The sequence below is a fragment of the Euleptes europaea genome, chromosome 13, assembly GCF_029931775.1.
Source record: "Euleptes europaea isolate rEulEur1 chromosome 13, rEulEur1.hap1, whole genome shotgun sequence".
In the NCBI taxonomy this organism is placed as follows: Eukaryota; Metazoa; Chordata; class Lepidosauria; order Squamata; family Sphaerodactylidae; genus Euleptes; species Euleptes europaea.
The window spans coordinates 39,952,657-39,975,537 of record NC_079324.1 but is presented as its reverse complement, the minus strand read 5'-3'; the positions used below and the strand labels follow the sequence as shown (position 1 = coordinate 39,975,537).

General features: G+C 44.4%; 1 protein-coding gene across 1 annotated transcript in view; it reads left to right on the top strand.

Moving 5' to 3' along the window:
- The window catches only part of LOC130486114 (gamma-aminobutyric acid receptor subunit beta-4), a 73,746-nt gene that overhangs the window by 15,521 nt on the left and 35,344 nt on the right, over positions 1–22,881 (top strand). Inside the window, exon 3 of the mRNA XM_056859315.1 lies at positions 5,454–5,521. Coding sequence (XP_056715293.1) covers positions 5,454–5,521 — 68 coding nt within the window. The remainder of the gene's footprint in view (positions 1–5,453; positions 5,522–22,881) is intronic.

Below are 22,881 nucleotides of genomic sequence, written 5' to 3'. Positions count from 1 at the left end.
AAAATACCTGAAATGAGCTAAAATTATATATTCTATTCCTGCAATGCCAGTTGATGTAGAATGAATTTCTGTCCCCAAATATTATCTCCGTCCACTCAGTTGTCAGATATGATTGACATCATTCTGGATGATGTTGCGTGAGTGCATTCAAATGGCATTTTTTTTAAGTCTTAAATATTCATTTTATAGGAGCTACACTGAAGCTGTAATGAGTTTCATATTAATAATTCCATATAAAATTCGTCTGAACCAGTTCAAAGCTGTTGAATCAGAGACCAAACCATTATTTCAGAGATAGCCTGAACCAGAACTGAACTGAAGAGTTTAAAAAAGACACTAATGAACATGAAGCAGTAATGCAACCAAAATTTGTAATAATTCTACTCTGGTTCAAGGGCAGTCAATCAGGTGACTCCAAGGCTGTTCAATTTACTGTAAAGACCCCAGACCCACCTACATGGATTGTGGTTTTGTCAGGAACAAGGGGAAATGGACTTGCTCAGTCACACGTTCAGGTTTTTGCCCAAGACTAACCCAAGGGTCAAAAAGGGTAATGATAACACAAACCACATTCAAATCCCCAGTCCACAAGTCTGACCCCTATGGGTCGTCTTATGCAAGCTTCTTGCTCTCATTCCCTTTCCCTCACAATATGGGGGGTAATAATGTACACCTACCTTCCAGGGTTGTTGTACAGATTGCAACAAAATAATGTATGTGCAGCACTTTGAGCATGGGAAAGTGCTATACAAATGCTAAGTACGGTATTAATATTAGCATTTAATGACATCTCATAGCTTGAATGACTTTTGCTGGCATCTCTTAATCTGATGTTTTGTTTTTTTATTTTATGGTGTGCATTTGATTGCATTAATTTGGGCTGTTTCTATTATTTGTTATCTGGATGAAGTTAAATGTGATTTTTTAAAATGTTGTTGCTTTGCGTATTTGCTTGGTATAAAAGCAATCTAGAAGCCTGTACACAAATAAATGAATGAATACTATTTACATAATGCTCAACAACATGGTATATTTTGGACAAAGGGGGGGGCTTTTTACCTCTAGGTGTTTTTTTGTACTTTGTTACAGGATGGATTTTTGCTCATTTTCAGATTGCTATATGGGGGTGGGGGATGGGAAGGGATTTCCCCAGGAAAGCATAGCTGCTAAGATAGAAGGCTCTCTTGCCTTCTTTGTCAGTGTATAGCTTGGATGAACTGGCTCAGTCTAGGTTGTTAGGAGGTACACTAGCAGGAGGACAGAAGACTCATGGCTTGAATACTGATGAAACTGTAAGCCTCTAAACTGAATATTTGGATGTGTCCCCCCCCCCCAAGACTCACATCAGTAAATTGATTAAAATCATACAATGTTTTAAGATGTGTTGACAGCACTTGCATGAATAAATACATTACTTGTGACAAGAGTTCATGAGAATAATCAAGGAAGTTTGCCAGTATGGTAGCCCTTGGCTACTCTAGACCAGGGGTGTCGAACTCAATTGTTATGAAGGCTGGATATGACTTAAATGCCACTTGGTCAGACCAGGCCAGGCCTCACCAGCCCAGATGGAGAGTGGGTGGCTGCCTCAGCTGGCTCACAGGCCAGATAAGAGCTCCCAAGAAGCTGGATCTGGTCTGCAAGCCTTGTGTTTGGCACCTGTGCTCTAGACCCTTTCCCTGCCCCCCCATCCCCATTTCTAAACTGATGGCACCTTGGCAAGGTTTGCTTTCTCGTCATGAGAACTAGAAACATTTCTCTTTTTTTAAAAATAAAGTCTTCTGTTCAATATGTTAAAGCTTGTTATAACTATTGATAGAGTCCTTCATATTTATTATCTCAGTAATCCTTACAACTGCCCTGCAAAGTTGACCAGTATTATAATCCCTTCATTGCTTGTCTAAGGCCATTGACTGAGTTTTTGTGGCTCGGTGAGACTTTCATCTGGGCAGTGTCGGATTTACGTATAAGCTAAACAAGCTATAGCTTAGGGCCCCACTCTCTTGGGCCCCCAAAAAAATTTGAAGGAAAAAAAAATGGATGTACATTTCCAAAATATAAGATAAAAAACAAATTAAATAAAACCTACATACAGCAACAGTGTTTTGTGTTGTGTAGGCTCCTATGATGTAAGTAATGGGCCCCACCTTCTAGCCTGCTCCCTACAATTTGTTGTTGACAAAGGACAGCTGGACATATAAAGGGCCCCATTACCTTCAATAGCTTAGGGCCTCATCAAACCTAAATCCGGCCCTGCATCTGGGTTGCAGCAGCTCACATTCTTAAACTTTGTGGCTCATTTGCTGAATTAAGTTTGTATTTGATGGTGATTGCAGATTGGATCTAACTTCTGGAGTCTGGGACTGAGTTATAGATCTAGGATCACTTTTTCCCATTCTGTGACAAAAAGAACAACTTTCTGCCCACCAACCATCTTCCTGAGAAGGTCTTTCTAGCATCAGAGCCTTTCTTCCTCCTAACAATTATATTTGTACAATTATATTTGTATATCATAACAATTATATTTGTACAATTACGCCTATCCTTTCATTTCTTTTTTCATTAATTCATTTGTAATTGATTTCAGTACAAAACATGTATCTGGCTGTATCTTCATTGTTTTCGGTCCAATTCTGATAAAATGTTATTGTAATCCTCATGCAGGCAATCATGCTTGCCAAGTCTCTGACATAGAGAAGAAAGCGTATCAGTTGTATGTATAACTTGTAGTGTTTGTAAAAGCAGAAATTTGGACACCTCCAGAAGGCAGGCAGCCTTGAAAATGGATACAGGGAGGCATTTGCCAACCCAAGAAAGGCAGGCAGAGGTATCGATGGGGGTGAGATAATTATCTGCCACCCCAAAAGGCAAGTGGCATAGCAGATCACAATCCTAAAGTACAATCCTAAACTCTGGGAGTAATCCTCACTAAATAGAACAGAGTAGGATTCTGAGTAGACCTGTTCAAGATTGCTCTATAAATCCTGTTTTGGTGTCAGGCAGGACTTTCCATCATTGTTCAAACATTAGGCATGAGTATTGAGTGGGAAACACTCATAGGAATAGTAGTGCTTGGTAGAAATCTCTTTAAATGCATGTACACTACAAAGTGTGTTACACACAGAGGCAGACAAACTGACTATTAATGTTTGTATATTCAGTATGAGTAATACACAAGAATTCAGTATTTGTGTGTGTTGTGCTGCAAATAATCACTGGCACAACACAAATAGGAATGTGCATTCAGATATGAACTAATGAAAATCTGAACTACATTCTTTAATATATTTAATGTATCCTATCAGATTGCTAAAATTAATAACAATCGGCAGAAATATCTATTATTCTAAAAAGGTAAAGGTCCCCTGTTCAAAGTTTCAATTAAAGTAAACATTCAGGATAGAAATGAACATTTTCCATTTTTGTTGGGGGCCAACCCCCCCCCCCAAAAAAAAACAATTCAGGTGTACTTGCACAACTGTACTAATATTTAAGGTAAAGGTAGTCCCCTGTGCAAGCGCTGGGTCATTCCTGACCCATGGGGTGACGTCACATCCTGATGTTTACAAGGCAGACTTTGTTTATGGGGTAGTTTGCCAGCACCTTCCCCATTCATCTTCCCTTTACCCCCAGCAAGCTGGGTACTCATTTTACCGACCTCGGAAGGATGGAAGTCTGAGTCAACCTTGAGCCGGCTACCTGAAACCGACTTCCGTTGGGATCGAACTCAGGTCGTGAGCAGAGCTTGGACGGCAGTACTGCAGCGTGCCACTCTGCGCCACGGGGCTCCTTTATTTTGCTCAGAAGCAAAGGGCAACAAGAGAGACAGCAACAGATAATCTGTCAGGAGCATCTTCCAACTAAAAGAGTAAACAGTTGTTCTCACCACAGATAATCTTCCCAAATGATGTTTCTGTATGGAGCATTTCCACTCTAATAATTGAATTGTCTTGCTGCCTTTGGGAGGGCTTAGCTCTATATAAGCAGAAGGGTCCTGTTTGCTTTCTATTCCCTTAATCCCTGTCAAAGAGTTTTAACTAAGTTTTTTAAAAACTAAAATGAACCTAAAACAAAAATGGGGAGGGGTGGAATCCTGTGCACACCCCTAGACACTAACATATTCGTAAGCAGAATGAGCAGGGAGGTCTTACTGACACGAAAGGGAATAGGAGAAATAATCATACTGGCAAAACTCATACTAGCAAAAATAGCAGATCAGCCACACACACTAACTAACTAACACACACACACTAACTCCCAGGTCTGTCACTCATATAGTAAATACAGTTTTCAAAGTGCAAAACACATAAAAGGAATGGGGGCAGTCCTCAACTGGTCTGCACAAAAGTAAGTCCTGTGTTATGCAATAGGGCCTCCTCTCAGGAGAATGTCCTTAAGATTCCAGCCACTGTCTTTATGGGAACAATACTTCTGTAGGGTTGCCAACTTTCAGATGGGTTCTGGAGTCCTTCTTGACCCCCAGATTATGGAGATCAGTTCACCTGCAGAAAATGGCAGTTTGGGAGGGTAGACTCTATGGCATCACATCCCTTCTGAGCTCCCTCCCCTCCCCAAACTCAGCCCTCCAATCTCCAGGAGTTTCCCAACTCAGAGTTAGCAACCCTGTTCTGTAGGCAAGTAACTAGTGGGAGCTTTGCTTATAAAGAATCAAGAAAGCTCTATCATGCATGCACACACGCACACAACCCAGTGATAATTAGTGGAAACACTGAGGAAAGAAAGTCCTATTAGAAAAAATCTCTTCTGTTGCAAAATTTGCTTTACTGTGCTAATTGGAAAGGTCCCTGTCAGTTACATTATCTCCTGACTCCTCTCTCTGAGTCTGAAAGAGTTTGAACTCGCTAAACAAACATTAATTACCATTGTCAGTTTTTTTGTTATACTAGCAATAACAAATAAGATTTTTTTGGGGGGGGGTCCTATTAGTTAATAAACAAATGCATATACCTAATTAAAAATGCTTTGCAATTGTTTCTGCACCCCCTCCCCCAGTTAAGCTTTCAAACAGTTAGGGAGGTGCTATGGGAAAGGCCCCTTCTCTCCCTGAAGGTATGTGCACTGATCTAAGTGGAAGGCAATTTAATTGGGACTTTGCTGGCCAGTTGTTGCAAGGAAAATTGGAAGAAAACTCATTTGCTATTTTTGCCGGGAGGAATAAGGAACAATTATGGGACGGGACTGAGCCCACTGGCCATGATAAAGAGCTCACTCAGCACTTGGCATTAGGAAATAAATAGGCTTCCCATAATGTCCTTGCTATCTAAAATATATGTATATTTTGCTTATTTCTTACTTTGTGCGTACAATAGAGGCATGAATGAATCACAAGCCTAATACTTTGCTTACTGTGAATATTTGGACAGGTACTAGAACAAAGATTGCCAATTAGCTCAGCATATGCAGGGATTAACCCTGTGCCTTGTGTGTTTCAGGTAATCCTGTTACGGTGGGAATGAGCATCCGTATTTCAAGCATTGATCAGATTTCAGAAGTCAATATGGTAAGTACTTAAAAGGCAATGAAATGCTCTTTAATTGCTGAAGTCTGGGTTAGGGATAGTGTTAGGGGGATATAGCTGAATGTGCACAGAACTCCCTCTTCCTGTGATCAGGAACTCTGCTTTCCCGAGATTGCTAACAACAGAGAAAGGGCCCTAGTAGCATACAATAATAGGTGTCTAGGCTCTATACAGAGGTTCACTTGATTGATCAAGAATGGGTCCATTGCTCCCCTGTACCAATTACTTCACTTACCCTGGACATGTCATCTGAAATAGGGTTCATTTTTTAAAGTTTATTTTACTTTGCTGTCAAAAATTGCTTATTCAGATATGGGATTTGTACATAACCCACTCAGGTTGCAAGAATCACAGAGCTATTGAGAGCCAGCGTGGTGTGGTTAAGAGTGGCGGACTCTAATCTGGTGAACCGGGTTGGTTTCCCCTCTCCTACACATGAAGCTAGCTGGCTGACCTTAGGCTAATCACAGTTCTCTCAGAACTCTCTGAGCAGCACCTACCTCACAAGGTGTCTGTTGTAGAGGAGGGGGAGGGAAGGTGATTGTAAGCTGGTTTGAGACTCCTTAAAGGTAGAGAAAAGCAGGGTATAAAAACCAGCTCTTCTTCTTCTATTTCCATGTGTTTTCAATTTAAAAATCTTTCCTCCAGTTGGAGACAAATGTTATGTTGGAAGTGGGTCCCCTGGAATGTGACCCAAGGCCTGGGTGGCCCTACATGGCCTTTGTACTCCTCAGCTCCTGGCCAAACCCAGCATATCGTCAGCCTGGAAAATGGTGTAGTGGGGAGGGAGGGAAGGGAAGCTGGTTGGGAGAGAGCCGAATGAAGGCCAGAGGCTCAGTTCATTTTAGTTTGGGGATTTTCTGCTATTAAGTGTTAAATCACTGAGGGACTGGAATTAATCCTCTTGGATTTGTGTGTTTGACATTGTATTGATCACCTTTCCTTAGCCTGTATAGCTGCACAAAGCTAGATAAAACTTGCCATGTTCTTTGTGATCTCTCTGGCTTGCTCTTTCTGCTAGTGGGGAATGGTGGGGTGGCATCTTTCCAATCATTGCAGTCTTCACTCCTTGGCCTTAGGGCTAAAAGTTTCCAGATGTAGTCCTGGCTTACACAAAACATCCCCCAACCACTTTTCAATAGTGGATTCCTGATTAATGGACTTTAGTGATTGGTCGTCCCTCTAAGCTCCTAGAATTTGAATCATACTCCACCTGTCCTCCCAGAAGGAGGCTGAAAGGAGTGGTTGTTGTGGATTTAAATTTAAACTGAGAGAGATAGAGAGTGGTTATGAGTTTGGACCTGGTTGGAAAAGGTAGCTAGGAAGTGTTTGCCTGGCAAAAGCAGTTTCTAGGATTCTGGTCTGATGTTGCTTTGGCATTGGTACTCTCTTTCCACAAACTCCAGCTCCCAAAGTGGACCAGAGCACCACAGTTCCTCACCCGTTAAATGTTTAGGCCCAATTATAATAAGAACATAAGGAAGGCCATGCTGGATCAAACCCAGGTCCATCAAGTCCAGCAGCCTATTCACACTGTGGCCAGCCAGGTGCCTCTAGGAAGCCCACAAACGAGACGACTGCAGCAGCACCGTCCTGCCTGTGTTCTACAGCACCTACTATGATAGGCATGCTCCTCTGATCCTGGAGAGAATAGGTCTGCATCATGACTAGTATCCATTTTGACTAGTAGCCATGAATAACCCTCCATGAACATGTCCACTCACCTCTCAAAGCCTTCCAAGTTGGTAGCCATCACCACATCTTGGGGCAGGGAGTCCCACAATTTAACTATGTTTCGTGTGAAGAAATATTTCCTTTTATCTGTTTTGAATCTCTCCCCATCCAGCTTCAGCAGATGACCCCGCAATCTAGTATTAGATCCACTCTCTCCACACTATGCATAATTGTATAGACCTCTATCATGTCTCCCCTTAATCACCTTCTTTCCAAGCTAACCTCTAATGTCTCAAAGGAGGGTTTGCTTCAGAAATACAGTGATAAAAATGCAGAAGAAAAATCTAACAGTATAGTAGAAAGAGAAGATAGTTGCTGGATCTTTGGCCAGAAGTTCTTCTTTACATAAAGACCTATGGGGGAGGGGGCAGGGTCCATCACAGGTGGTAGCCCCCACATACCATTTGGGTTCAAGGCAGAAAGACCAAGGTTTCCTCTAAGCAGCATTAGCTGTTAATCACAGAACCCAAGCAGACTGTAAGCATGAAGCCAAGCATCGTAGCTGCCCTGGGCTACAGCAGAGACCATATCCAGGTTGCAGCCAGTACCTGAGGCCCTTCTTTGTGTGCCTTGGACTTTCTTTCTGGCCTCCTCATGACTCAGCCAACATGGCATACATTCTTGCCTCCTAGCCAAGGCTGCATCGACCTTGGAGTGGGTGAGATCATGGGTCGGAATCTTCCCATTTAAGGGGGGACTCCTCTTAGTCTGGCCCCTTGCAGGCTCCCCATATTGACTCTGTCATTTTGCCATCACCCATGGAGTTGTCTAAGGCCAGATAGAGTGAGCCATGTTCATACTAGCATTTCAAGGGAGATGGAAATATCTTTGAGAGCAAGAAAGTGTGTCACCTGTCTTCTTAGAGATGCAGTGCAATCCTGAGTATACACAGAAATAAATGTCATTATGTTCAATGGGACTTGCTCCCCAGTAAGCGTGCTTACAGTCATATAGTGCCATTCTAAGTGCCATTGTACCATTCTAATGTAGTAGATGGTATCCTGAGTATCTGTTTTTCTTTCTGTATTTCCATCTCACATACCAACCACAACATTCATGAATGTTCTCCCTTGGCAGCAGTAGGCAGAGTCAGAGCAAGAGCATCAGAAAATGAGCAGTGCTGTTAATGCACATGGGTGTTTGGTGTGGCCCACAGGCCAGTTTGGACCAGCCAAGGTGGTCTGGTCCCCCAGGCAAAGATGTTCTCCTAATTTCCAGGCTAAGAAATTTTGTCAAGGTAACTCAAAGTGAACTTATCTGACTTCATGAATGACCAGGAAAGAAGGACTGTCTTCCCTTCCCTCCCCTCCCCTCCCCCAAGGCTTCCAGGAGAAGCACCAGTCCAAAATTAGCAGGGTCCCCAACCCCACTTGGGAGACCCTCTTCCTATCAGCATACAAAACATTCACTCCCCTTTCTCAGCAGTCTTAAATCAGCACTGCGTCCATCTCTCCAGATGTCCAGTTCTGAAGGGCAGAAGTGTCCTGATTTCTTCTCGCAGAAGGAGATTGCCTTTGCAGGGTCTCTGCAAACCCCAGCTGAAATGCAATGTTGTGCTAGAACCTTTCAGAACAAGAGGGAAAGCTTGTTTTGGGATAGTGCTGTGAGGCAGGACACACTTGTCGTTAGTCAGTGGAAAAGGAGGCAAAATATCCGAACCCTTCCGCCCACAGACTAGATAAGAGGGCAAGTTCTGTTCAAAGCAAGAGCTTTAAATTGTGTGCAATCTCTTAATCGGCATTGGAAAAGTAGACCTTTGGGACCCTCCACTCGTTACAGCTATCATGGTTATGAAAGGAAGGTTTAAAGCTTCCTTGCCCAGCTTGGCTACTGGTCTCTCCCACACAGCCTCTTCCCCAGAGATGCATTACTGTTCCACTCCTTGCTAAAAAGTTTCAGATCCAGCAAACTCCACCACAGCATAAAAATGCAGCAGTTCCATCTTAAATAATTGTCTGTGGCCAGCCGCAGTGACCCTAAAGGGGAAGAAAAGACCTGGTTTGGTTTCAAACATGTTTCAATGTAGATGTGTTGGGAATTCAAGTTCAGTCAAGTCACAGATACAATCTAGGCTCTTTCCTTGGTCTGCAGCAGGGCACAGGGAAGGAGCTTGGGTCATGCAGTCTGGCTATGCCTCCCTCCCTCCCTCCCTCCCTCCCTCCTTCCTTCCTTCCTTCCTTCCTTCCTTCCTTCCTTCCTTCCTTCCTTCCTTCCTTCCCTCCTTCCCTCCCTCCCTCCTTCCTTCCTTCCTTCCTTCCTTCCTTCCTTCCTTCCTTCCTTCCTTCCTTCCTTCCTTCCTTCCTTCCTTCCCTCCTTCCCTCCCTCCCTCCCTCCTTCCTTCCTTCCTTCCTTCCTTCCTTCCTTCCTTCCTTCCTTCCTTCCTTCCTTCCTTCCTTCCTTCCTTTCCTTCCTTCCTTCCTTCCTTCCTTCCTTCCTTCCTTTCCTTCCTTCCTTCCTTCCTTCCTTCCTTCCTTCCTTCCTTCCTTCCTTCCTTCCTATGTGATGTCCCTTTGGCTTCCTGGCCTGAGGAGACGTAGCCAAAGGTGGCATAACCTCAATCACTAGCCAATGCAGCTACTGATGGGGTTGCAAAGTGGAGTCAGGTAAAGGATCCAATGAGCAGATGTTTTCCTTCCTGCCTGTGAGGGGTAGTGGTGGTGGTTTGCACTGAACAGCTTCCTGTTTTATACTTTCTGCATCATGCAGGGCACCCTGTATCCAAGCACACAAGACAGCCTTTCTCCATACTGTGGGCAGGGCGGGAAGGACCAGGCATGCAATAAATCAAAGGTGCACAAGCCACTGAGTTGCCATGGAGATGGACTGGCTTCTCTTGTTGCACAGCTCCTTTTAGTGCCGTTAATTCACCTCCAAATATCCCTTCCTGGTACATCAGAGGCATTTCCCCTTCCGGCCTCAAGCAGTACCGGGCAGTATACTGTGCAGCTCCCCCAAAGGAAGGGGCTCCTTCCAGCTGGCTTTGGAAGGAACCTGTTTCCCATCCTCTGAAATCTTTGGTTGATGGTGTGCTTGGAGTCAGCTAAGGAGGACCAGTCTGTCTTAAGAGGTTTTGCCTAGAAAAAGATGCTCCAAGGGACAGGGCCTGCCTCCTTTCAATCTTGTGATCACAGGTGTCTTATAAAGGATATTTAAAATACAAATGGTTAATATTAATATCTCAGGATCTAAAACAAGAGGGACCAAGACAGTTGTGTGAATCTGGGTTGCTGTCCAGAGTGCTGAGCCTCTCAGCTTCCACTTACACTAGTTCTCGGGCATCGCGGAGATGAAGACTCCTTACATTTCGGGGACTGGTAGACAGAGGCTGAACTTCCTGGTTCTCCAGATAAGAGTCCACTGCTTCAAACCACTGCTCTTAACCACTACACCATGCTGGCTCTCTATATACCTATATGGGACCAGCTGCACCATGTTTACCTTAGAGCAATTTTTATTGTACTTGACAGGAAACTTGACCAGAGCTTTTGCAGGGGGTGGGGAGTCAGGGAGCTGTATACAGGCACTACTAGGATGAAACACATTTATGGGACATTTTAGATGCAGTAGCTGCAGTGTCTATCCTGGAGAAGCAGCAGCAACCTGTGCTACCTACAGGTCTACTTTGAATGTGCCGAAGCAGAGTAAATGTCCCTGCTGCAAAACAGCACAATAAAAACAAACCTTGACCTCCTGAATCCTTCTGCTGTGCGTGGGTGGAGCTGGTGCTTGCTTTTGCCATTTGCCTCTTAGATTTATAGGCTGCTTCAGTTAAAGCGATAAAACAATATCAAAGAGGCTAGATTCCCATTATAAAACACACAAGAAATGCAACATTAAACCCCATTGAAGTCCCTCCCCTCCCCAAACCTTGCACTTCTCAGGCTCCACCCCCGAAATCTCTAAGTATTTCCCAAGCCAGAGCTGGCAACCCTAGTTCCTCACTCAGTCCCCATCCCACTAAAACTTGCAGTTGATATCTAAGGCCACCCTCCATGACATATTTTAAGGAGCCCTGTGGCACAGAGTGGTAAGCTGAAGTACTGCAGTCCAAGCTGTGCTCACGACCTGAGTTCGATCCCGACGGAAGTCGGTTTCAGGTAGCCGGCTCAAGGTTGACTCAGTCTTCCATCCTTCTGAGGTCGGTCAAATGAGGACCCAGCTTGCTGGGGGTAAAGGGAAGATGACTAGGGAAGGCACTGGCAAACCACCCCGTAAACAAAGTCTGCCTAGGAAACGTCGGGATGTGACATCCCCCCATGGGTCAGGAATGACCCAGCGCTTTCTCAGGGGACTACTTTTACCTTAAATATTAGTACAGTTGTGCAAGTACACCTGAATTGTTTGGGGGGGGGGTTTGGCCCCCAACAAAAATGGAAAATGTTCATTTCCATCCTGAATGTTTACTTTAATTGAAACTTTATTTTAAATGTATATATGGAAGAGGGTTAGGATTTATGGCCCCCGTGGCAGCCATTTTGTGGTTGTGCCCTCTACCCTTTTCTCAGAACTCCAGAAGCACCTGCAGGCTCTGGTTTAGCCAATCCGATCTGACTAGATTGCGATATTATTGAAGGCAAATGAAGCCACCCCGGTCTTGCTTGAAAAGGAGGCAATGAGGCTCCATTGCCAAGGTAACTGGGCTGATGTTCCCCCTTTTCCAGTGGAGTGATGAAACTGCTGCAGTGGAGCAAAACAAGACAGGAGAATCAGCCATGCTGCCTGGCAAGGAGAATGCTGCCTATTTTTGGTGCATTTGGCAAGGGGTGTGCACTCCCCTGCCCCTGCAAATATGGTAAGGGGAGTCATGAAGATGTCCATGGAACTTTTCTGCCCATTTCAGCCCAACACTGCTTCTGATAGTAGTGTTTTGGCACTGTCAGTGAAAATGTGTAATTGGTTTGCCTGCCAGATCTCAGTTGAATTTGTAAACCTGAAGGTAATAGATGTCATCTAGAGATTATGAGCTGGCTAAATAATAGGGACACTGCTTTACATATATCTCTTCTCCAAAACAACAACATGCAATCTGCCAGGTACATTCTTCTTTAGAATTTTTGTTCACCGGGACTGAGCAGGATGGACCTGCATGGTCCCTTTGTTATGAGGGGGGTGTTTGTTGGCTTTATTACTCACTGGATGCCAGTATGGAGCAGTGAGTGCCTAACAACATGTTACATTTCTCCGGGCCTGTCCCCAGGTTGGTTCAACAGATATAGGCGGATAGTTCTGTGTTTACTAATGCCCAATTTGAATCAAAAACACAGCCTGCAAAGAGAGAGCGCTTCGATCTCTCCCCTTCCATTTTCCTGACCTGAAATGGCCACGAGAAGCCTCTGTTTATCCCAAGGGGAAATGTGACATGTACTCATGGGGCACACGTTACATTTCCCCAACTGGGCAAATATTAGCTCCCTGGGTCCATGTCAGTAGGAAAAACAGCAAAGGGAAGCATGGAACTCCCAGACCACATCTGTCCACTTGATCTAGGGATGGACCTGGAAAAAGAGAGTTAGCCCCTGAGTGCTGTAGAACTAGAGTTGCCCCTGAGTTCTGTAGAACTAGAATTGCCTGGTTCCTCTTCACCATCAGCGGGAGGTTTTTGGGCCTGAGGAGGGCAGGGTTTGGGGAGGGGAGGGACTTCAAGGCCATAGAGTCCAATCGCCAAAGTGGCCATTTTATTCAGGTGAACTGATCTCTATCAGCTGGAGATCAGTTGTAATAGCAGGAGATCTCCAGCTGTACCTGGAGGTTGGCAACCCTATGTAGCAGAACAAAGTTGAGGCTGTGAGATTGGAGAGGACTTGTTGGCATAGTCTTCCAGCATAATAAAGCCCCAACCTCTATTGATTTTTATTACACAAATGGAGAGGGAATAATCCTCCACAACTTTCCAAGCACCTCTGTGCCCTATAAGAAAGCTCATGTTCAGCTGTCCTTAGAAAGATGCTATAGACAGGAAAGCAAGCACCCTATTTTCATGTGATTTTGTGGGTGCAGCTCTTGCAACTTCTTCTGTATTTATTCATTTATGAACATGCTCAAATAACTCTAGTATCATTGTTTGAGGACCTTAAAACATTGTAAGGCTTGGAGGAGGAGCCCATCTTAAGAGTTTTGGGAGTATTGTCACTCTGTGGGGAAGCAGGGAGCCATCCTGCGCTATGAGTGCTTCTGCACCTGGGGGACTTGCTGACTGAAATGCAAGCACAAGTCAGATATTTTCACTTAAGGTCACTCTCTCGTCTTTTTCTTGGGTAGCGAAAGCCCGGCTGTTTGTGTATGCTTGCTTAAGGGAGATGGCTGGGGAGCAGCAGACATTGGCATGTCTGCCTGAATTAAGAAAGGTAACATACTGTGCCTGGTATTCTGAACCCCCTAGAAACACAATTATTTGGGGTGGGGGGGATTGTCCAAAGAGGTAAAAGCAGCAGTACTCTTGCAGGCAACGGAATGTACATGAAACAATAAACAAATCTGCTACTCAAGTTAGCTGAGCACACAAAATGCAACCTGCCTTTCCCAGCAGAGGACAGCGGGGGGGGGGGGGCTTGGAGATAGGAGGGATTTGCTGCCGCTCTTCCTTGCAGGCAGCAGCCCATCCATCAGAGAGCCTAGAGACTGTCAAGCAGGGTCAGGCCCAGTGGCCCCTTTTGTTCAGCTTCTGAGAGCTGCCAGACAAACGGCAAGAGAAGACCACCAGAAGGGCAGGGGGGAGACAATGACCCATGGTGTTTGTTCATTCCTGTCCAGTCTCTGCTTTACGTTAAGGGAGCCCTTCTGTAGCTTCTCTGCCATTATTTTAGCCAGTCTTTATTTAAAAAACAACAACACATTAGAAACTATCACCCACCCACCCCAAAAAATCTGTATGGTCCTAGAAATAAGCTGAATGAAGACATAGGATGGACATGGAGCTGTTTTTCTACATGTGCTAGACACTCCCACTCAGAAAAGAGAGAGAGAGCCAACCATCCCTCTCAATGCAGCCCCCCCCCCCCCGTCATTAGGGTTGGCAACCTCCAGGTACTAGCTGGAGATCTGCTATTACGACTGATCTCCAGCCGATATAGATCAGTTCACCTGGAGAAAATGGCTGTTTTGGCCATTGGACTCTATGGCATTGAAGTCCCTCCCCTCCCCAAACCCCACCCTCCTCAGGCTTCGCCCCAAAATCCTCTTGCCGGTGGTGAAGAGGGACCTGGCAACCCTACCCATCATGTTCATTTTGATGGGGGGGGGGGTTTCCACTGACCCGGGAGGAATAATTTTGAGGGGCATGGATGATGGGGGCAGGAGAAGGGAGGCGGGGAAGTTACCATTTACGCAGTGTGGCTCCACTCACAACAACACAGAATCCAAGCCAGTGTGGTATAGTGCTTAAAGAGACTAGGATCTGGGAGACCCAACTGAATCCCCCACTCTGCCAAGGAAGCTTGCCGGGTGACCCACACGCTCAGCCTAATCTACCTCACAGGATTGTTGTGAGTATAAAATGGAGGAGAGGAGAATTAGGTACCCTACTTTGTCCCCACTGGGGACAAAGACAGGGTATAAATAAAGTAAATGAAAATAAAATAGGAGCTGTTATGCACTTTGTTCGGAAACATTAAAAGAACATTTTTTTCCTCATTTGTCCAAAATCCTAAATTTGTCTGGGTGTTGTGGTTGCTGCTGTTATTTATTTTGTTTCCATCACCCAGAATGGTGGGTAGCCTTCAGAGTGGTATCACGAAGGAAGAGCAGTAGGCAACATTCCAAATCTCAGGTTTTGTTCTACCCAAGTTTTATTCTACAAAGCACTTTGGGTTCAGAAGATTTTTCTTCAGGGAATCAACTACACTTTTCCAATATAAAAACCCTTGATTTCGGGTTGTTGGCATTAGTCTTTTGTAACTGGTATAGCAGTTCATGTTTTTATCATTTGGGATAATGGATTTTGTGATGGGCTATAGAACATGTATAATAATTATCAGAGAATACATTTAAAAAATATTTTCCATTGCAATATAAATTGATCTACCCAAAGAAACGGCTATTTAGAGCAATCCAGGACCAGTTAGAGTAAAAGAATCACAGGTTATCTGTCAGTCACTGCTGAGAACGTTGGTGTGCCAATAATTTTAATGGGTAGTATAAATAGTTTATAATAGTTGTGCAAATAACTATTTTACAATTTGTATAAACCTGTGGGTAGAGTGTAATACTAAGGGTTTCAGCGGTAAATTGTGAAGAGCTGTGCTGGTCTATGACTGTTTTATTAAAGATTGAATCTCAGGCTATGAAGGCATCAAACCCCTACGTAAATCTGTGATATCAAGAGCAAATAGGATGGAGGGGGGGAGCCTTATCCCCTGCCACAAGATTCTCACCGGTAGTTTTTCATCAAAAAAGTTAATTCCAGCTGAACTGTGCACCAAACACTCTTTTCCAGGATTAGGGCCACCACCTTCAAGGTGAGGCCTAGAATTCTCCCAGACTTAATAACGGAACTCCAGACTACACAGATCAGATCCCCTGGAAGGAAAGGCAGCTTTGGAGGGCAGACTCAATGGCATCACATCCGTGCTGAACTCCCTCCCCTCTCCAAACTTCAGTTTCCCCAGGCAACAAATCTCCAGGAATTACTCGAGCTGGAGATGGTAAATCTATCCAGGATTGTCTCTGGCTGTGAGCTCATGTGGTCCCTTCATTCTTCTCAACCAGGTTTTCTGATTGTCCCCTCTTATCAGGACATGTCAATGGTTAACTAACTGGTTGCGGGCTTTTTTGTGACTGTCCTGTCTTTCCGGAACAGTTTGTCAGACCATATTAAAGAAGCTCCTACACTCTGGGCTTAAAAAATATTTTTGCAAGGCTACACTTTTAAAGAGAGCTTTTGAGGTCACTGTATGTTATAAATGTGTTTTAATTGTTTTAGCTAGTTGGTTGAGCAGGGGATAGTACTGTTGTGTGTGGTTTGCACAGGACTTCTGCATTAGTTTTGGACGGGTTGATGTTCAGCTGATGCTATGCAGACCAGTGTTGTATTCTTTTTGATATAATATGGTTTTAGGATTTGTTTGGTTTCTGTAAGCCACCCTGAATCCCTTTTAGGAAAAAGACAATTTAAAAGTTCTATAAATAAAGAAGCTGATAAATAATTAGCAAATCGTCTTTTAGAAATTGTTCCCGAAGACTTGCAAGTTAAGGAGTGTCACACAATTAAAGAAACATAAGTCAAATGATTAATCAAGCGATTTTGAAATGATTAATTAAATTTATATAAATTTTGCATGTGAATAGAACAGTAAGAGGAAAAAACATAATTTCTTTGTTTGCAGATATATGTATTGCTGCAAACACCATCTGAGAAGCATATCACCTTGGGTGAAGGGGAATGGTTTTTCTAAGATAAGACTTCATACTTGTACTTTTTATATGCAATATTAGAAATAATATTAAATAAAAGAAGTGCCAACCGGTTTATTAAGAGTGTATTTCATGATGGTTAAAAGGTTTATCATTGATTAAATGTTCTTGAACATTATATCATGTCTACGATGGCAAAAATACATACTATGCAATAGCTTTCTGTGTCTTGGGGCCCTAATTGGATTTCAGTTCAGCCAGTGCAGTGGCCAGTCTAAGCCCAATCAACCTTGCAGAGTCATTTTGAGGAGGAAAGAACATGCAAAAGTGACAATATGTAGGCAGAGCCCTGACCTGGATGGCCCAGGCTAGCCTGATCTCGTCAGATCTCAGAAGCTAAGCAGGGTCAGCCCTGGTTAGTATTTGGATGGGAGACAACCAAGGAATACCAGGGTTGCTGTGCAGAGGAAGGCACTGGCAAACCACCTATGTTAAGTCTCTTGCCATGAAAACCCCAAAAAAGAGGTCGCCATAAGTCGGCTGCGACTTGACCGCACTTTACACACACACAACCTGTACAGACCTGGGCTTCCAGATCAGAGGGTACAAGCAAATTTGATGCTGTCTGAACCCTTGTTTTTATTTCCAGCTTAAAGACCTCTCACTATCTATCCCTCAGCCAATATCCCACCCTCTCACATCTCTGCTGCAAACCCTCGTAATTAGCTGTCTATTGCAACTCCCATATACCTGCTCTCCAAGCTCTTTTTCCGAGTTCTACTACATGCCTTCCCAAATCCCTCCTCCCACCTGATAGGCCAGAAGCCCCATCTTGCAAGCCCAGATATCCTGTGACCTTCTCCACTGGCCAGCACCACTGTTCTTCTTCTACCTTCCTCATCCCTTTCTTAGGTGAAAATGTTGGCACTTCTTGTTGAGAAGGTATGAAGGAAGAAGCTGGTTCTGTGCGATTCTAAGGGCATCTACTTATTTCTCTTGGTGATGGCTCAGAACCTCTGTTGAGTGTGGCAGGGGATGATGCTGATTATTTTGGCAGTCTTTAAAAGGCCCAATAAAACCCTCAGGCTTAGGTTAAGGAAGTCAGATGTGACACACAGAGAAAAGCCCTTTGCTTGAAAAGAAGTGAAAGGATTTGAGGATAGTGGGTTAAAGGGTACCCTAACCTATTGTCATCATCTTGGGGCATTTTATGTTTCTCCACCCCCACCCCCCAACACACACATTGCATAAGAAGAAAACAGCCTGCTGGATCAGACCAAAGGTCCATCCAGTATCCTGTATCCTGTTTCTCACATGACCAGCCAGATTCTTCTGGGAAATCCAGATTCAGGACATGAAGACAAGGGGGTGGATTGTACCCCTACCCTACCACTCAATACCACTTCAATAAAGTTCCTCTTATATTGCACATCTTAATAATATTTCAAAGTGCTGGATGCATGTTGCTTCCCACAAGGGGTAAGATTCAAAAGTGTAGCCATGTCTACACTTTTGAATCTTACCCCTTGTGGGAAGCAACATGTATCCAGCACTTTGAAATATTATTAAGATGTGCAATATAAGAGGAACTTTATTGAAGGACTGATGAAGAATTCATATTCAAAGAATTTTAAATGGCCGTATCCTCCATGAATTTTTTCCTCAATGAATATTGATATTCTCCTACCTATCTGCATTGAGAAGAATGCAGAAGAATGATGTTTGTACTCTGTGAGACACGTCATATATGAACTGTTTCCCTTTTTTCCTTCACCTTTGAGGTGGTTGATTGTTTTACTGTTGTATTTGTGTGTTGTATACAATTCATAGGTAACTTAGAATATTGATGTATAAGGTTAGACACAGTAGCATATAAAGATATTTTTGCACTTTAAATTTGATTTCGCTCCTGTACTGATTTCCTAATTTCCCCGATACTAGTACAGTGGTGTCTATTTCTCCCCCAGTACCTGGAGGTTGGCAACCCTAGGTGGGTGGGTGGTTCTGCTCCTCTGGAACGGATTGTGCTCCTCTTTAAAGATTAAGTGCACATTTTATGGTTGTGTTCAGAGCTACCTTTGCATATGGATGCTGGTTGCAAGTTGTGTCCACTTCTGGGAAGAGACGATCTGGCCCTAGTTAATTACAGATTGGCTACAAGCAGACTGGTCTACTGCAGTGTGCTGTTTGTGGGCCAGAAAAGGGCATCTGAATTGTTGATTGAAGCATGTCAGCTTTATGGTGTCAGGCTGGTACTACGGCATCCTCACTTGCTCAGAGTCTGTTCCCAGGCATAATTTAAGGTGCTGGTTTTGACCTAGGAAGTTTTAGATGGTTGGGACTAAAGGACCATCTTCTCTCCTACAAACCTGCTTGGAATTGAGATATTTTCTGCATGCCCCTGATTTCTCTGCATGCTTCTGATTTCTGAGATTAGGCTGTTGACAATTAGTGAAGGGGCCTTGCTCTGTTAGTCCATTCCCAGAGAGATCTGCTTGTTGCAAAACCTTATCTTCATTTATGTGGTAGGTTAAGCCAGTCCCTTTTCCCTGATGAGTCAACCAGTACTTAGTTTAACTTTTACTGCTGGAATTGGATTTATCTGCTTGTTTTATGCTGTTTGGTTTTTCTGTGATAGCAATGTTTTATTAGAGTTCATGATTTTAACATTTTATTTAATATGTAATATCTGTAAGCTGCCTTGTAGACTCTTTAAAAGTAGAAAAGTTAACATAAATGCCTTCAATAAATTTTATCTATTAAACCTACTCCCCTTCCATGTTCTTTGATTAATAGTTAAGCTTCTGTCCTCTCCAGCAGCAAGCAAAAGTCATTCGAGAAAGACATCGTTCCCAAGGGGCCTGGTGCCTTATGGAATCTTTGGACTAGAAGAAAGTTGGGAAGATTTAACTTCTTTTAGGGGCCAGCCCTGAATATGCTTGAAATGAGGGCCATAACCAGGATGGGGTTAGCAGTGTACCACCCTACCAAGAGTGCTCATTTGGCCCACCAAAGATTTTTCTCTTTAAAAAGAAGCTTTAAAATATATGACACAGCAGATTTCATTTATATATTTAAAACTTGTTCGTACAAGAAGTTACATAGAAGTACATTCTAGTTAAAGCAAACCTGGAGCCACTGGTGCTCCCCTTGGGCTGCCAACTCCAGGTTAAGAAATTCCTGGAGATTTGATGGCAGTGCATGTGAAGCATGGAGTTTGGTGAAGGGAGGGACTTCAGCAGGGATGTGATGCCATAGGGTTCACCCTCTGAAGCTGTCATTTCCTCCAGGGAAGCTGATTTCTGTAGTCTAGAGATCAGTTGTAATTCTTGGAGAACTCCATGCAACACCTGGAGGTTGGCAACACTGTGTCCCATCTTGCTCCATGATTCTATATTTCTGAAAATCTGTATTGAATGTGTGCACAATCTTGTTTCATTTCAGATTTAGTCAAATTAGTTTCCATAGGTGATGAAAAAGAGTTCATAGAATCATAGAGTTGGAAGGGACCACCAGGGTCATCTATTCCAACCCCCTGCACAATGCAGGAAATTAACAACTACCTCCCCCCACATCCCCAGTGACCCCAACCCTCCCCCCGCCATGCAGGATCCCACAATCAAAGCATTCCCTACAGATGGCCATCTAGCCTCTGCTTAAAGACCTCCAAAGACGGGGACTCCACCACCCTCTGAGGCAGCGCATTCCACGGTTGAACAGCCCTCACCCTCAATTTATGATGACCTTTTCCAATAATGATAATGCTTAATGGGAGACATGAATTTGAGATAAAATGCTTCACATGCAATATCTTCCCCATACACTGATGTGGGTGGGTGTGAATGCCCGTCACCTGAAAATTGAGGCCATTTGGCAAAACAGACACACACTTTGGGAAGCTGCTGTGGTCCTGCTTTCCAGACAAACCAGAAGAGCCCCATCTGCAGGAATGAATGTGGATGAAGGCCGTTGACAGAATACATGCCAGACTTGATTGCCAGCACGTGTAATGATGCAGTCTCACACATACACATGCTTACTTCTCTGTGATGGATAGGAGAGCAGATGCAAAATAACTGAATGGCTCTCTTGGAATGAGGCATTCTGTGAATTCCCCTTTCTCTCCTGCCCCACCTGCCTATTTTCACATTTTCAAGCCCCTGGAGAAGCAAATGCATGGAAGGGGAGGCAGGGGGAGTACTTGGTATTCTGCAAGATGCAGAGTTGCTAAGCAACTGGAAAGGCAAACTAGCTAATGAGATCATGGAGGGCCAGAGCAGATCGGCCCTTTGGTCAGATAAAAAAGGGGCGGCAACAAAATGTAGCATGGGACAGCAGGGCTCAGGGGAGATTGGGAACGCTGCGGCTGCACCGTTGGAGCTGTGCCTGCCCCCTGCGAGCAGCTTCCCCATGAAAAGAAGGCTGCTGCAAGGCTACAGACTCCTCCTAGTTTGGACTCTGCCCAGAGGGATGTGCTAAGGATTCCCCACTTGCAAAAGGACTGTCATCATCACCCTTATGATTGCCTACACCTAGATTCTCCAAAAGTGGAAGCAAAGAGACAGGTCCTGCTGGCAGACTCACCAGCTGATAGGCAGCTCCCTGCAGGTCAGAATCCACCCTTGTTGATTAAATCCACATCAGTTACTAGCGCTGTGTTTTTGCTGCAGTTAAAATTTCCTAAAATGTTAGGGAAGGCATAACAAGAACAAATACAGTAACAGCCTTCTATAAATCTGTGGTATGGCCCCACCTGGAATACTACTAGGGTTGCCAGTTACAGGTTGGGAAATAACTGGAGATTTTTGGGGCAGAGCCTGAGGAGGGTGGCATCTCTATGGCATCTCTGAGGTTCCTCCCCAAATTCTACCCTCCCCAGATTCCAGACTCCACTCCTAAATCTATAGGAATTTCTCAACCTGGATTTGGCAAACCTACTTTAAATAGGGTTGCCAATCACCAGATACTAGCTGGAGATCTCTTGCTATTACAACTGATCTCCAGCTGATACAACTGATCTCCAGCCGATAGAGATCAGTTCACCCAGAGAAAATGGCCACTTTGGCAATTGGACTCTATGGCATTGAAGTCCCTCCCCAGACCCCACTCTCTGGCTCCACCAAAAGTGGCAGTTGGACTCTATGGCAATGAAGCCCCTCCCTTCCCCAAACACCACCCTCCTCAGGCTCCACCCCAAAAACCTCCTGCCAGTTGCGATGAGGGACCTGGCAACCCTAAATGAAGCACCTGTGGCAAAGAAGCCCAGTATTTCTTTTTGTGGTAGCAGAGGATTCTGGGACATCTGGTGGGCTGCTTCCCTCTGACATGGCAGTGATACTAGGGTGGGACTATAGGAGCCCCTGCCCTGTGGCATAGCCTGGACAGAGATGAAATACGGGCATGTAACAAAGTCCTGTTCAACTGTGAACCATCCCTCTGTTCAGAGGCTTGGTTTAAGCAGCATTTCGGACAAAGTGTCCCCTTTCTGGCTTTCTTGGGGGCCATGTGCCCACTGCTTAACGTAATAAAGCATATCCCATCACTGAGCCCTCTGTGGGTACGAAAGGAAAACTGGAGCTCTGTGACAGTACCAGCCGGTAGACTTTTTGTACGAAACCGTCTTAGCTGGAGCGGTGAGAAATTAGAGAGAAATCAAAGGTCCTCGGTGACTCCTAACTCTACTGTTGGTTCCTGGGATAAGGGAGGCTTGATCAAAGAAACAGACTTCCCTCGACCTCAGAAGCTCCTGTTTTCACTTCCGTTAACCATCTCACAAATAACGGCCCCTTGCATTCTCTCCGCCCTTTCCAAAGCCTAGCTTGGCATCTGGAATTCTTCTCAGTTCTCATGTGCGGCAGGGTCCCTTTCCTGTGCAGCGCCTAACGCACACTGCTTTCACGAGTTCATGTTGAAGAATGCTTGCCGCTGTCTGGTGTCTGCTGAGCCCCAAATGCTACCTCCTCGTTCTTGCTGAAGGTGCAGCCGTTGGCAAAGGCTGAGTTCTGCAAAGCCTGCAATAGCCCAACGAGATGAAAAGATTAATTAAACAAATAAAACACCGCATCATATACTTAATCAACGTTCCTCATGCCTGTTTATCCGTGGCTATTAGATGGCAAGCAGCCCAAACAAGGGGGCAGTTTTCATACTTAAAGTCCCCCATGAGGGATTGGATGATTTATCCGACCGAGGCTGAAGACTCATGTACAGCAATTAAAACCCGTGAATTAAAATAAACCTGCCGCGGCAGCAAATCAATG